A 15,539-nucleotide genomic window follows, 5' to 3' on the forward strand; every position below is an offset into this window, starting at 1 on the left:
TATTAGTTTGTGTAGTGCTACACTTTGTGTGTTCTCTGCTTTCCATTTTCATTTTGGAGTAAAGAAGTGTATGCAGGGTTTAAAGGGGAATGTTTTTTTCTCCTCTCCAACCTTTACTTCCCTATAGATTAGCTTTACCTGCCTATCCACCATGCAGTCGGTACATTTTTTTTTTTTCGGATCGGATGAGGGGGGCCCCATACATACCTTCACCTGGGGCCCCCAATTTGCTAAATCCGCCACTGTCTATATACACTACCGTTCAAAAGTTTGGGGTCACCCAGACAATTTTGTGTTTTCCACGAAAAGTCACACTTTTATTTACCACCATAAGTTCTAAAATGAATAGAAAATACAGTCAAGACATTTTTCTGGCCATTTTGAGCATTTAATCGACCCCACAAATGCGATGCTCCAGAAACCCAATCTGCTCAAAGGAAGGTCAGTTTTATAGCTTCTCTAAAGAGCTAAACTGTTTTCAGCTGTGCTAACATGATTGTACAAGGGTTTTCTAATCATCCATTAGCCTTCTGAGGCAATGAGCAAACACATTGTACCATTAGAACACTGGAGTGATAGTTGCTGGAAATGGGCCTCTATACACCTATGGAGATATTGCACCAAAAACCAGACATTTGCAGCTAGAATAGTCATTTACCACATTAGCAATGTATAGAGTGGATTTCTGATTAGTTTAAAGTGATCTTCATTGAAAAGAACAGTGCTTTTCTTTCAAAAATAAGGACATTTCAAAGTGACCCAAACTTTAAACAGTATATATATATATATATATATATATATATATATATATAGATAGATAGATACGAGGTTTAAAAATAAAATCATAAGATGGCCTCAGTCAACAAGCGTCGCTGGTTGATGATGTCATGGTTTGGTTGTCATGGCGCGTTAGGACCTGGGAATGTCTCTCTCGCAGGAACAGCTTCTTTATGTTTATAACTACCGAAATCTGATAGCTCAGCGTCTTTTAAGCTTCAACTGAGGTAATAATAATAATAATAATAACAACAACAACAATAGACAGTCTGTAACTAAACTACTGAAGTGTTTAGCCCAGCACAGCAGTGTTAGCCATGAAGCTAACAAGCGGTGATATGCTGTATTTGCGATTAGTGTACCTGACAAATGTGTTTGAACTATGCGTAGTTATCGACTTAACGTATTACTTGTGGAATAATTTACTCTAAACTTTAATAAGAATTTTAATTTAATAAAGTTACACCGTATACTGAAATCCTGCCTGCTGCTCTAGGATTGGGTAAAGTACTTTTAGCCAATCCGAGCGCAGGAGGCAGGACACTATCCAATCTTATCGCTGGAAGCCACATAAAAATAGCCAATCACAGAAGAGGACTCGGAATACGGCTGGTATGAAAAGTAAAAAAAAAAAAACCCGGAACCTTGGCAACGGCGTCGGTTATTCAGAACAACTGTAGTTAGAGTCTTAGAGGAATAATCACGTGTGTGTGTTTGTTTTTTTATCCAGGGTCAGATGGATAGAGCAGCAGATGTGCTGAGTGGTGTGGAGTCGTTATCCTCCTCCTCCTCTCCTCCTCCTGTCTCTCTCTCCTCTTGTCTGTCTCTCCCGCCTGTCTCCTGCTCCTCCTCTCCTCTCTCGTCCTCTCGTAAGGTCACCGCTCGTCTCTATTCCTCCCTCCAGCACAGCCGAGAGCAGGAGGTCAAAGCTCACCAGCCTGACGCTCATCACACTGTCACTGCAAGGTAAAGACTGCATATCATTCAGAATTAATAATATTTACAATTTATCATGGGGCGGCACGGTGTAGTGGTTAGCGCTGTCACCTCACAGCAAGAAGGTCCTGGGTTCGAGCCCCGGGGCCGGCGAGGGCCTTTCTGTGTGGAGTTTGCATGTTCTCCCCGTGTCCGCGTGGGTTTCCTCCGGGTGCTCCGGTTTCCCCCACAGTCCAAAGACATGCAGGTTAGGTTAACTGGTGACTCTGAATTGACCGTAGGTGTGAATGGTTGTCTGTGTCTATGTGTCAGCCCTGTGATGACCTGGCGACTTGTCCAGGGTGTACCCCGCCTTTCGCCCGTAGTCAGCTGGGATAGGCTCCAGCTTGCCTGCGACCCTGTAGAAGGATAAAGCGGCTAGAGATAATGAGATGAATGAGACAATTTATCATAGAATATACTAGTGCCATCAGGGAAGGGAAAAAAATCCATTGATAGGATAACCTAATCATTCAGTACATTCAGATAGTCAGCTCAGTGTTCTAGCCAGTTTATTTTACCAGGGTGTCCCGCCCTCCAGAACTTGTGCCCTGTCCTCAAATACCAACGCCATGCCCAAATTTATATGCGCCTTGCTCATAAAAGCACCCTTGACATGTGTTCTGCCACAGAAACAAAGTGTGCCTTGACGAACACTAACGAATGATACCAACTTTCAGTCACACATCACAGCACACTATTAGCGTAGGTCATAGTCATGCTCTCTTGACCATTTTGTCTTATTAGTGGAGCGAAGCTCAATACTGAAGAGAATATGGAAAGTATCGACCTGATTTTTGATGGCTTTTGCGACCACAGGGAACCCAGTCGTAAGTGCAAGGCAGCGTATATCAAACACTTGACCACTTCTTCTTCTTCTTTTGGCTGCTCCTGATTAGGGTTCGCCACAGCGGATCTTTCGTCTCCATTCCTCCCTGTCTTCCGCATCCTTCTCTATCACACCTGCCACTTTCATGTCCTCTCTCACCACATCCATGTATCTCCTCTTTGGCCTTCCTCGTTTTCATTTGCCTGGCAGCTCCATCCTCAACATTCTCCTTCCCACATGCTCTGCATCTCTTCTCAGGATGTGCCTATATCATCTCAGTCTCATCTCTTTTAGCTTAGTTCCCAAGCTCTGCACATGTGCTGTCCCTCTGATGTGCTCGTTCCTTATCCTGTCCAACCTTGTCACTCCCATCGCAAACCTTAACATCCTCAACTCTGCCACCTCCAACTTTGCCTCCTGTCTCTTCGTTAAGGGTACGGTCTCCATACATCACAGCTGATCTCACTACTGTCTTATACATCTTACCTTTCACTTTTGCTGGGACTTTCCTATCACAAATGACTCCCGATATCCTTCTCCAAGTGCTCCACCCTGCCTGCACTCTCTTTCTCACCTCACTATTGCAGCCCCCATTTTCCTGCACAGTTGACCCCAGGTACTTGAATTCACTGACTTTCTTTACGTCTACTCCTTGCATCTTCACTACACTCTCATCTCCATTCTCATTGATGCACATGTATTCTGTTTTGCTACTGCTCACCTTCATTCCTCTTCGTTCTAATGCATCTCTCCAAACCCAACTCAACCTCCTTTCTACTTTCACCACGTATCACAATATCATCCTCAAACATCATGTTCCATGGTGACTCTTGCCTCACTTCGTCCGTCAAGCTATCCATCACTATAGCAAACAAAAAAGGACTCAAAGCAGATCCTTGATGAAGTCCCACCTTCACCTTGAACCATTCAGTCGTTCCAACTGCACACCTCAGTGCTGTTTCACTGTTCTCATACATGTCTTGCACCACTCTAATATACTTCTCATTCACTCCACTCTTTCTCATTCACTCCACTCTTTCTCATACAATACCATAACTCATCTCTCGGCACTCTATCATATGCCTTCTCCAGGTCTACAAACACACAATTTAGCTTTCTCTGGCCTTATCTGTACTTCTCCATTAACATTCTTAAAGCAAAAATTGCATCCGACGTGCTCTTCCTTGGCATAAACCCGTACTGCTGTTTACAGATTGCTATCTCTCTTCTCAATCTCACCTCCAATACCCTTTCCCATAGCTTCATGGTGTGGCTCATCAATTTTATTCCTCTGTAATTACTGCAGCTCTGTACATCTCCCTTATTCTTGTATATTGGGACTAGCACACTTTCTCTATTCATTTGGCATTTTCAGTGGTCAAACACTTGATCACTGGACAATGAAATTTGTATCTTTTAGTTACTTTTTTTTTTTAAATCCAGTGCTTATTTTTAATTTACTTTTTTAAAAAATATACGTGGGATTATTTACAAACACATTTTACAGAAAGTATTCAGGACGGTTTCATATAAAACTAGCTAAAACAATTTTATTGGTGCACTAGTTGTGAGACAATTGATAGTTTGTGTCATGTAAAGGTTGGTGGACAGATGTAAGTGCAGGAAGAGTTTTATTGAAAGCACGCTAGCAAACAGATCCAAACTGGAGACAAAGGCAGAGTTGAAAAACAGGCAGAGGTTGAGTCACACAGGCTATCAGAGGTAATACAATACTCACCGTCCAAAAACACAAACGGGGTCAAAACCAGAAAAGTGATCAAAAATACAAGGCTTGGTAACATCAGAAGCAGGGTACACAGTGTATACTTTGCAAATTCTGTGTCTTACTGAGAGTCCCTATACAGTGGGGCAAAAAAGTATTTAGTCAACCACCAATTGTGCAAGTTCTCCCACTTAAAAAGATGAGAGAGGCCTGTAATTTTCATCATAGGTACACTTTAACTAGGAGAGACAGAATGGGGGGAAAGAATCCAGGAAATCACATTGTAGGATTTTTAATGAATTAATTGGTAAATTCCTCGGTAAAATAAGTATTTGGTCACCTACAAACAAGCAAGATTTCTGGCTCTCACAGACCTGTAACAACTTCTTTAAGAGGCTCCTCTGTCCTCCAGTCATTACCTACCTGTATTAATGGCACCTGTTTGAACTTATCAGTATAAAAGACACCTGTCCACAACCTCAGTCAGTCACACTCCAAACTCCACTATGGCCAAGACCAAATAGCTGTCAAAGGACACCAGAAACAAAATTGTAGACCTGCACCAGGCTGGGAAGACTGAGTCTGCAATAGGTAAGCAGCTTGGTGTGAAGAAATCAACTGTGGGAGCAATTATTAGAAAATGGAAGACATACAAGACCACTGATAATCTCCTTCGATCTGGGGCTGCACGCAAGATCTCACCCCGTGGGGTCAAAATGATCACAAGAACGGTGAGCAAAAATCCCAGAGCCACACGGGGGGACCTAGTGAATGACCTGCAGAGAGCTGGGACCAAAGTAACAAAGGCTGCCATCAGTAACACACTACGCCGCCAGGGACTCAAATCTTGCAGTGCCAGATGTGTCCCCCTGCTTAAGCCAGTACATGTCCAGGCCCGTCTGAAGTTTGCTAGAGAGCATTTGGATGATCCAGAAGAGGATTGGGAGAATGTCATATGATCAGATGAAACCAAAATAGAGCTTTTTGGTAAAAACTCAACTTGTCGTGTTTGGAGGAGAAAGAATGCTGAGTTGCATCCAAATAACCCCATACCTACTGTGAAGCATGGGGGTGGAAACATCATGCTTTGTGGCTGTTTTTCTGCAAAGGGACCAGGACGACTGATCCGTGTAAAGGAAAGAATGAATGGGGCCATGTATCGTGAGCTTTTGAGTGAAAACCTCCTTCCATCAGCAAGGGCATTGAAGATGAAACGTGGCTGGGTCTTTCAGCATGACAATGATCCCAAACACACCACCCGGGCAATGAAGGAGTGGCTTCGTAAGAAGCATTTCAAGGTCCTGGAGTGGCCTAGCCAGTCTCCAGATCTCAACCCCATAGAAAATCTTTGGAGGGAGTTGAAAGTCCGTGTTGCCCAGCGACAGCCCCAAAACATCACTGCTCTAGAGGAGATCTGCATGGAGGAATGGGCCAAAATACCAGCAACGGTGTGTGAAAACCTTGTGAAGACTTACAGAAAACGTTTGACCTCTGTCATTGCCAACAAAGGGTATATAACAAAGTATTGAGATGAACTTTTGTTATTGACCAAATACTTATTTTCCATCATAATTTGCAAATAAATTCTTTAAAAATCAGATAATGTGATTATCTGGATTTTTTTTTCTCATTTTGTCTCTCATAGTTGAGGTATACCTATGATGAAAATTACAGGCCTCTCTCATCTTTTTAAGTGGGAGAACTTGCACAATTGGTGACTGACTAAATACTTTTTTGCCCCACTGTATGTATGTGTGGTGATTGAGCTCTAATCAGGAACAGGTGCATGGTAATTAGTCCTAATGGCGCTGCATGCTCCAAGCGCCAAAGTGCATGGACGTGAAAGATGTAACCAGACAACTGTTTGACATATCAAGTTCACTATTCTATCGTAACTAAGGCTGAACGATTTTAAGAAAAAATTGAATTGCTTTTTTTTTTTTTTCTGGCAGATATTGCGATTTCGATTTCAGCCACGATTTTCATCTCATCTCATTATCTCTAGCCGCTTTATCCTTCTACAGGGTCGCAGGCAAGCTGGAGCCTATCCCAGCTGACTACGGGCGAAAGGCGGGGTTCACCCTGGACAAGTCGCCAGGTCATCACAGGGCTGACACATAGACACAGACAACCATTCACACTCACATTCACACCTACGGTCAATTAAGAGTCACCAGTTAACCTAACCTGCATGTCTTTGGACTGTGGGGGAAACCGGAGCACCCGGAGGAAACCCACGCGGACACGGGGAGAACATGCAAACTCCACACAGAAAGGCCCTCGCCGGCCCCGGGGCTCGAACCCAGGACCTTCTTGCTGTGAGGCGACAGCGCTAACCACTATTTATTAACATTGAGTGCCTGAGGAACAAGTTATAATAACTTAAAATAAAAAGAGAGCCATCTTTCTTAAGTAAACTTTTGCTTCTTTTACTTTTCCCATCTACAACATATCAGACATAAAAAAGGTTGATCAATGGCTCAGCAGCATCAAAATATTGCACTTTTGTAAAAGAATGTAGATAAGCATTATAAATTATAACTAGAGCCAACAATTCCCCTGTGGGAAATAAGCAGTGGCTGTAGCAGTCGCTATTGCAGGGCCCCTCCCTCCTGTGTGTGTGTGTGTGAGAGAGAGAGAGAGCGAGCAGCCCCTCCCCCACCCGCGCGCTCAGACACAGACAGAGAAGGCGCAGTTTCTCCTCACAGTGCTCCCTCCAAACAACGGGGATTTACACGAAAACGGAAGGAGATATTCACAAAATTCTTTCACACTGAGTGCCACAAGGCTTTCCTGAACGTAATTTTTTGTCTGTAGTGTAAAAAATGAGGACAATTTATTGACGAAACAAAACATGGGTCAGTAGTTTAGGAGCACTGAGAAAAACCGCGGCTTTGACGATCCCAAAATCGTGTTGTCTGAGATCGCGATTTTCGGTCGAAAACGATAGATCGTTCAGCCCTAATCGTAACTATATGAGTGATTCCACGCTTATGGGTACTGAAATGGGGACATGAACTTATTTTTAAAAATTCACCTAAAACCATTTCTTTTTTTTACCATCGGGTCACAAAACATGTAATCTTTAATGAATGATATGTTAAAAGATAACTTTAATTTTCTGAGATGTAATAAAAACATATTTATATGCCAAAGTCAGAACGTAACAGAAGTGTTGTGGACATATATATATATTCTCAATTTTAACAATGTAGAATTACTTTTTGAAACAGGAAGGTGATGTTTTAGCAAATATAATTAATAAACATGTGTAGTAGAATAAACATACACATTCTTTCAATAAGATGAACATGGTATATAGCTAGATTGTAATTCATTTGTAACAGACGCGAGATGGACAATCGTAACAGAAGTAATGTAACAGACATCATTTTGGAACTCATAGGCTTGACTTTGGCATATAAATATGTTTTTATTACATCTCAGAAAATTAAAGTTATCTTTTAACATATCATTCATTAAAGATTACATGTTTTGTGACCTGATGGTAAAAAAAGAAATGGTTTTAGGTGAATAAGTTCATGTCCCCATTTCAGTACCCATAAGCGTGGAATCACTCATATAGTAATGATGTAAAGTGAAATCGCTAGTTCACTGCTGTCTGCCAGGCACCCAGCAGAGTCACACCATAATAAATGTCGTGGTGGTGTTTCTGGCACATGGCATGCGGTGTCAAAGAAAGGAATAAATATGTATTCTTAACTGCAGTGTGTGTATCCTTATTGGGATCATGGTTACAAGACAATACAGCAATTTACTGACGCAAAATGCACAACACTACACAATTCGATGGTTCATATGCCATTATTATTATTATTATTATTATTATTATTATTCCCTTTGATTTTGTGCCTTTGCAAATATTTTGCTCATACACTTATTGAGAGCACTCGTTTTAGGCAGTGCATAAACATATATATGCTATTGCATCTCAAGCAATTAGAATATCATGAAAAAGTTAAATATTTTCCATCAGTTATTTAAGAAGGTGAGAATATAATACAGTTAGGTCCATATATATTTGGACACTGACACAAATTGTTTTTTTTTTTACCTGTTTACCGAAACATATTCAAGTTATATAATGGACATGGACATAAAGTCCAGACTTTCAGCTTTCATTTGAGGGTATCCACATTAAAATTGGATGAAGGGTTTAGGAGTTTCAGCTCCTTAACATGTGCCACCCTGTTTTTAAAGGGACCAAAAGTAATTGGACAATTGACTCAAAGGTTATTTCATGGGCAGGTGTGGGCAATTCCTTCGTTATGTCATTCTCAATTAAGCAGATAAAAGGCCTGGAGTTGATTTGAGGTGTGGTGCTTGCATTTGGAAGATTTTGCTGTGAAGAAAACATGCGGTCAAAGGAGCTCTCCATGCAGGTGAAACAAGCCATCCTTAAGCTGCGAAAACAGAAAAAATCCAACCCATCCGAGAAATTGCTACAATATTAGGAGTGGCAAAATCTACAGTTTGGTACATCCTGAGAAAGAAAGAAAGCACTGGTGAACTCATCAATGCAAAAAGACCTGGACACCAACAGAAGTCAACAGTGGTGGATGATCGCAGAATAATTTCCATGGTGAAGAGAAACCCCTTCACAACAGCCAACCAAGTGAACAACACTCTCCAGGAGGTAGGCATATCAATATCCAAATCTACCATAAAGAGAAGACTGCATGAAAGTAAATACAGAGGGTTCACTGCACGGTGCAAGCCACTCATAAGCCTCAAGAATAAAAAGGCTAGATTGGACTTTGCTAAAAAACATCTAAAAAAGCCAGCACAGTTCTGGAAGAACATTCTTTGGACAGATGAAACCAAGATCAACCTCTACCAGAATGATGGAAAGAAAAAAGTATGGTGAAGGTGTGGTACAGCTCATGATCCAAAGCATACCACATCATCTGTAAAACATGGCGGAGGCAGTGTGATGGCTTGGGCATGCATGGCTGCCAGTGGCACTGGGTCACTAGTGTTTATTGATGATGTGACACAGGACAGAAGCAGCCGGATGAATTCTGAGGTATTCAGAGACATACTGTGTGCTCAAATCCAGCCAAATGCAGCCAAACTGATTGGTCGGCGTTTCATAATACAGATGGATAATGACCCAGAACATAAAGCCAAAGCAACCCAGGAGTTTATTAAAGCAAAGAAGTGGAATATTCTTGAATGGCCAAGTCAGTCACCTGATCTCAACCCAATTGAGCATGCATTTCACTTGTTAAAGACTAAACTTCAGACAGAAAGGCCCACAAACAAACAGTAACTGAAAACCACTGCAGTAAAGGCCTGGCAGAGCATTAAAAAGGAGGAAACACGGCGTCTGGTGATGTCCATGAGTTCAAGACTTCAGGCAGTCATTGCCAACAAAGGGTTTTCAACCAAGTATTAGAAATGAACATTTTATTTACAATTATTTAATTTGTCCAATTACTTTTGAACACCTGAAATGAAGGGATTGTGTTTAAAAAATGCTTTAGTTCCTCACATTTTTATGCAATCATTTTGTTCAACCCACTGAATTAAAGCTGAAAGTCTGAACTTCAACTGCATCTAAATTGTTTTGTTCAAAATTCATTGTGGTAATGTACAGAACCAAAATTAGAAAAATGTCTCTGTCCAAATATTTATGGACCTAACTCTATATTCTAGACTCATTACACACAAACTGAAATGTTTCAAGCATTGTTTTTATAATTTAAGATCCTAGAGAATGAGAAAATGCCAAATGAATAGAGAAAGTGTGCTAGTCCCAATATACAAGAATAAGGGAGATGTACAGAGCTGCAGTAATTACAGAGGAATAAAATTGATGAACCACACCATGAAGCTATGGGAAAGGGTATTGGAGGCGAGATTGAGAAGCGAGATAGCAATCTGTAAACAGCAGTATGGGTTTATGCCAAGGAAGAGCACGTCGGATGCAATTTTTGCTTTAAGAATGTTAATGGAGAAGTACAGAGAAGGCCAGAGAAAGCTACATTGTGTGTTTGTAGACCTGGAGAAGGCATACGATAGAGTGCCGAGAGATGAGTTATGGTATTGTATGAGAGAGAGTGGAGTGAATGAGAAGTATATTAGAGTGGTGCAAGACGTATGAGAAGAGTGAAACAGCAGTGAGGTGTGCAGTTGGAATGACTGAATGGTTCAAGATGAAGGTGGGACTCCATCAAGGATCTGCTTTGAGTCCTTTCTTGTTTGTCATAGTGATAGATAGCTTGACGGACGAAGTGAGGCAAGAGTCACCATGGAACATGATATTTGCGGATGATGTGATATGTGGTGAAAGTAGAAAGGAGGTTGAGTTGGGTTTGGAGAGATGGAGGTATGCATTGGAATGAAGGTGAGCAGTAGCAAAACAGAATGCATGTGCATCAATGAGAATGGAGATGAGAGTGTAGTGAAGATGCAAGGAGTAGACGTAAAGAAAGTCAGTGAATTCAAGTACCTGGGGTCAACTGTGCAGGAAAATGGGGGCTGCGATAGTGAGGTGAGAAGGAGAGTGCAGACAGGGTGGAGCAGTTGGAGAAGGATTTCGGGAGTCATTTGTGATAGGAAAGTCCCAGCAAAATTGAAAGGTAAGATGTAGAAGACAGTAGTGAGACCAGCTGTGATGTATGGATTGGAGACCGTACACTTAATGAAGAGACAGGAGGCAAAGTTGGAGGTGGTGGAATTGAGGATGTTGAGGTTTGTGATGGGAGTGACAAGGTTGGACAGGATAAGGAACGAGCACATCAGAGGGACAGCACATGTGGAGAGCTTGGGAATTAAGCGAAGAGAGATGAGACTGAGATGGTATGGGCACATCCTGAGAAGAGATGCAGAGCATGTGGGAAGGAGAATGTTGAGGATGGAGCTGCCAGGCACACGAAAACGAGGAAGGCCAAAGAGGAGATACATGGATGTGGTGAGAGAGGACATGAAAGTGGCAGGTGTGGTAGAGAAGGATGCAGAAGACAGGGAGCAATGGAAACAAAAGATCCGCTGTGGCGACCCCTAATCGGGAGCAGCCAGAAGAAGAAGATGATGATTATGGCCTACAGTACCAAAAAAAGTCTGAAAATATTAGACTATTTAATTTCAAGTTTGAGTAAAACAGTATCTATCTATCTATCTATCTATCTATCTATCTATCTATCTATCTATCTATCTATCTATCTATCTATCTATCTATCTATCTATCTATCTATCTTATTTCTCGGTCTAGTTCAGTACATGCAACCAGAATCATGGGGAAGACTGTTGATTTGACAGTTGTCCAGAAGCCAATCATCGACACCCTCCACAACGAGGGTAAGCCACAGAAGGTCATTGCTGAAAAGGCTGGCCGGAAAAGGTGCACAAGCAACAGGGATGACCATGAATCCAATTGAATCCCATTGATCATGAATGCCTTGAAAGGATTGTCAAGAAAAGTCAATTCAAGAACTTGGGAGAGTTTCACAAGGAGTGGACCGAGGCTGGTGTTAGTGCATCAAGAGCCACCACACACAGACGTCTTCAGAAAAGGGGCTACAACTGTCACATTCCTAATATCAAGCCACTCCTGAACCGGAGACTACGTCAGAAGTGTCTTACCTGGGCTAAGGAGAGAAAGAACTGGACTGTTGCTCAGTGGTCCAAAGTCCTCTTTTCACATGAAAGTAAATTTTGCATTTCATTTGGAAACCAAGGTCCGAGAGTCTGGAGGAAGAGTAGAGAGGCACAGAATCCATGGTGTTTTAAGTCCAGTGTGAAGTTTCCACAGTCTGTGATGATTTGGCGTGATTTTGTTTTCCCCAAAATAAACACTTCATTCAGTTTTGATTCTTGCAGCACCATTCCAAAAAATGTTGGGACTGTAAAGCATTCATCACTTTATAATGTTTCCATTCCTTCTCACAACACTTAAAAGATGTTTAGGGACTGAAGGCACCAACTGATGAAGTGTTTCAGGTGTTATTTTGTCCCATTCTTTCTGCAAACAGGTCTTAAGGTGTGCAACAGTATGGGGTCGTCATTGTCATATTTTTGGTTTCAAAATTCACCACACATTCTCTATTGGGGACAGAGCGGACAGGCACCCTCTTCTTCCACAGCCATGCCTTTGTAATGTGTGCAGAATGTGGTTTTGCATTGACTTGTCGAAATATCCCTGGAAAGGATGTCATCCTGAAGGCAGCATATATTGCTCCAAAATCTGTGTGCTTTTCTACATTAATGCTGCCATCACAGAACTGTAAGTTTCCTTTGCCAAGGGCACTGACACACAACCCCATACCATGACAGACCCTGGCTTATGGACTTTTTGCCGGCAACAGTCTGGATGGTCGTTTTCATCTTTGGTCTGGAGTTTCAGACCAAAATCACCTGTTTCAAATCACCTCATTTAATTGTTTTATCTCATTACTAACCCTAAATTGCCTCGTCCCAACTTCCTTTGGAATGTGTTGCAGGCCTGAAATTCAGGAATGGATGTATATTAACAAATGAAATGCTGACCAGACAAAACATGAAATATCTTGGGTTCATACTGTCTGTAATGAAATACAAGTCAAAGTGAGTTTAGAAATCACTGCTTTCTTTTTTTAATTTGCATTTTCTATACTCATCTCATTGTCTCTAGCCGCTTTATCCTGTTCTACAGGATCGCAGGCAAGCTGGAGCCTATCCCAGCTGACTACAGGCGAAAGGCGGGGTACACCCTGGACAAGTCGCCAGGTCATCACAGGGCTGACACATAGACACAGACAACCATTCACACTCACATTCACACCTACGGTCAATTTAGAGTCACCAGTTAACCTAACCTGCATGTCTTTGGGCTGTGGGGGAAACCGGAGCACCCGGAGGAAACCCACGCGGACACGGGGAGAACATGCAAACTCCGCACAGAAAGGCCCTCGCCGGCCCCGGGACTCGAACCCGGACCTTCTTGCTGTGAGGCGACAGCGCTAACCACTACACCGTGCCGCCCATTTTCCATACTGTCCCAGCATACTGTCTGATTTGGGGTTGTAGTATTTTATTTCTATTCTGACCTGTTCCAGCACCTGTCCAACGAATTTCACCAATTCCCATGATGTTAATTTTTAGTCTTTCCATTTCATTTATCACATTGTCTAATTTTCCTACTTGATGTACAGTTCTTGCATTCCAAGTGGCAATAATTTTCTTTTGCTACTTGAATTTTATGTCCAGTTTTATGATGCTACGTTCTTCACAGTTGGGGTCTTCACACAGAAAGCAATCAAGAGAGAATATGGATGGATAGCTAGGTAGCATCATCGGTACATTACGTTGCAGCTCATCCGTCTCTCTGTCTTTCTGTCTCACAGCAGGCAGGTGTCCTTTAAGTTGACGTCTCCTTTGGTTGCCATGACAACAGCTGCACCCTCTCTGCAATCTGATAGGCTGAATGAGTCAGAGGAAGTGGAGTTTGGTCTTGATGCATGCTCCTCCAGTGATCTCAGGATCTCTGGCTTGGAGGAGGTGGAGTCAGAACCAGAGCCAATCACGAAAGAGATGGACCTGAACCTACAGAGTAGCACTAAACTCTTGGTAGCACTTGCTAAAATGACATCTTAATGTTCACACTATACATAACACTACACTGTTTAACATCCATCTTGTCTGATTCTGAATGAACTGCAGCTGACCCATAAACTCTGTGTGTGTGTAGAGTGGCCGGCGGCACATTGAAGAGATGGAGAATGTGAGGAGTCATTTACAGACAATTTTGAGAGCCAGAGGTACTGACACACATGGTGAGTACACACAAACACACACACATCACTAATAGTGGGTGTTACAGATGGGCAGACACGCGCGCGCACACAGAACTACAGATAGGTAATATGGAGGAAGACGTGCATTGTGGGGTGTGGTCTCAAGGCCGTAAGTACAGCATGGGGTAGTCTAACGCGCACCTCCCCAGAAATGTAATTATACGTTGCAGCTACACAGACTGTAACAACTGTGATTGGTCCACTTGGTAGTGTTGCATCTTCTCCTCTGTATTTGCGGATGCTCCTTCTTCTCAGTGGAAATTGGAAATCGATATTGTGTTAAAACGAATATGGGTCCGTCTCAGAAACTGGTCTCTCATTTGGGACATTATGGTCAAAAAATAAATTTTCTAATTTTACTTTTTTTTTTTGCTTTTTCCGAACACTCAATGTTTATTTTGTCATGTTTAATAAGAATAAAGATAGCATCTTGCTTTATCTGGCCTCCACTGTGAAAAATTTGTTTGATTTGCAATTCAAATGCTTTTGTAAAATTGATTTACATATAAAATAACTCCATCATGAAGAATTAAAGCCCCTCCTTCACAGATGAGTGAAAATATTGAATAAATTTCCTCTTTTTGATTGCTTGGGTTAAAAATGCCAAGTTATGATGACTGAAATGATTATTCACTTAAATATGAATAATATGATACATTTTGGGTATTTGATATGGCAAAATGGGACACAATGGAAAAATCAAGACCACACTGGAAAGATGAGAATAACGGCGGTGGTAAAAGAACAGCGACTGTACCGGCTGAAGGTCGCACGGGTCTCTGCTGCGGCGTGCGAGCAACGGGACATCACTACTGCACCGGACGGAGCGGGGGCGGGGCAAAATGACTGGCCGTAGAGTCTATCAAAAGTTCGATCTAAATTGACCATGGTTGCAATATATTGGCCAAAAATACGCAAACACTACGAAATATGAAAGTAAGATGAAAAAGAAACATTCTATTGCCTTATACTGCAAGCCTAAAACAAAATAAAACTGTCAAAACTCACCTTTTCAGTGATAATGTCCGAACTCGTGTAACAGAAAGACCGCAAATGGAAGCACGATCAACTTCTAACTGTTGGAGTGGAAAATTCCATTCTACACATGCAAATTGTTAATGTGTGTCCTTCCCCGCGCGTACACAACATGCTACCAGTGTTTCCCACAGACCAGGTAGCAATTTGTGGTGCTCCACTGTGCCGATGAGGGAATTGTGCGCGGTGGTGTCGTGGCGGTTGGTGGAGTCGGTCATTGGGGTGTATGCAAAGTGTTTACAGCGGGTGGTGTTCAAACACAGTATTTTTCTTCAGAGTCACCTGCTGGGACTATTTTAAAGCTACAAGAAGCATTTGAGATTATTCAGTTCAATCTAAATTCTTTTAAGTTCTTTAAGAGAAGACAGCTAAAACAATTTTTACCAGAACCCTGCCTGGTTTC

The 15,539-nt window shown here is 42.0% G+C and overlaps 1 protein-coding gene across 2 annotated transcripts in view; it reads left to right on the plus strand.

The window, feature by feature from the left end:
- The first annotated feature begins 890 nt into the window (after window positions 1-890).
- Window positions 891-15,539, plus strand: part of cntrob (centrobin, centrosomal BRCA2 interacting protein) — a 43,125-nt gene continuing 28,476 nt past the window's right edge. For both annotated transcript variants that reach the window (XM_060937861.1, XM_060937862.1), the window contains exons 1-4: window positions 891-1,004; window positions 1,508-1,743; window positions 13,652-13,874; window positions 13,996-14,080. In XM_060937861.1, coding sequence (XP_060793844.1) covers window positions 1,514-1,743; window positions 13,652-13,874; window positions 13,996-14,080 — 538 coding nt within the window. In that variant the 5' untranslated portion in view covers window positions 891-1,004; window positions 1,508-1,513. The remainder of the gene's footprint in view (window positions 1,005-1,507; window positions 1,744-13,651; window positions 13,875-13,995; window positions 14,081-15,539) is intronic.

This window comes from Neoarius graeffei, chromosome 13, assembly GCF_027579695.1.
Source record: "Neoarius graeffei isolate fNeoGra1 chromosome 13, fNeoGra1.pri, whole genome shotgun sequence".
Taxonomy (NCBI): domain Eukaryota; kingdom Metazoa; phylum Chordata; class Actinopteri; order Siluriformes; family Ariidae; genus Neoarius; species Neoarius graeffei.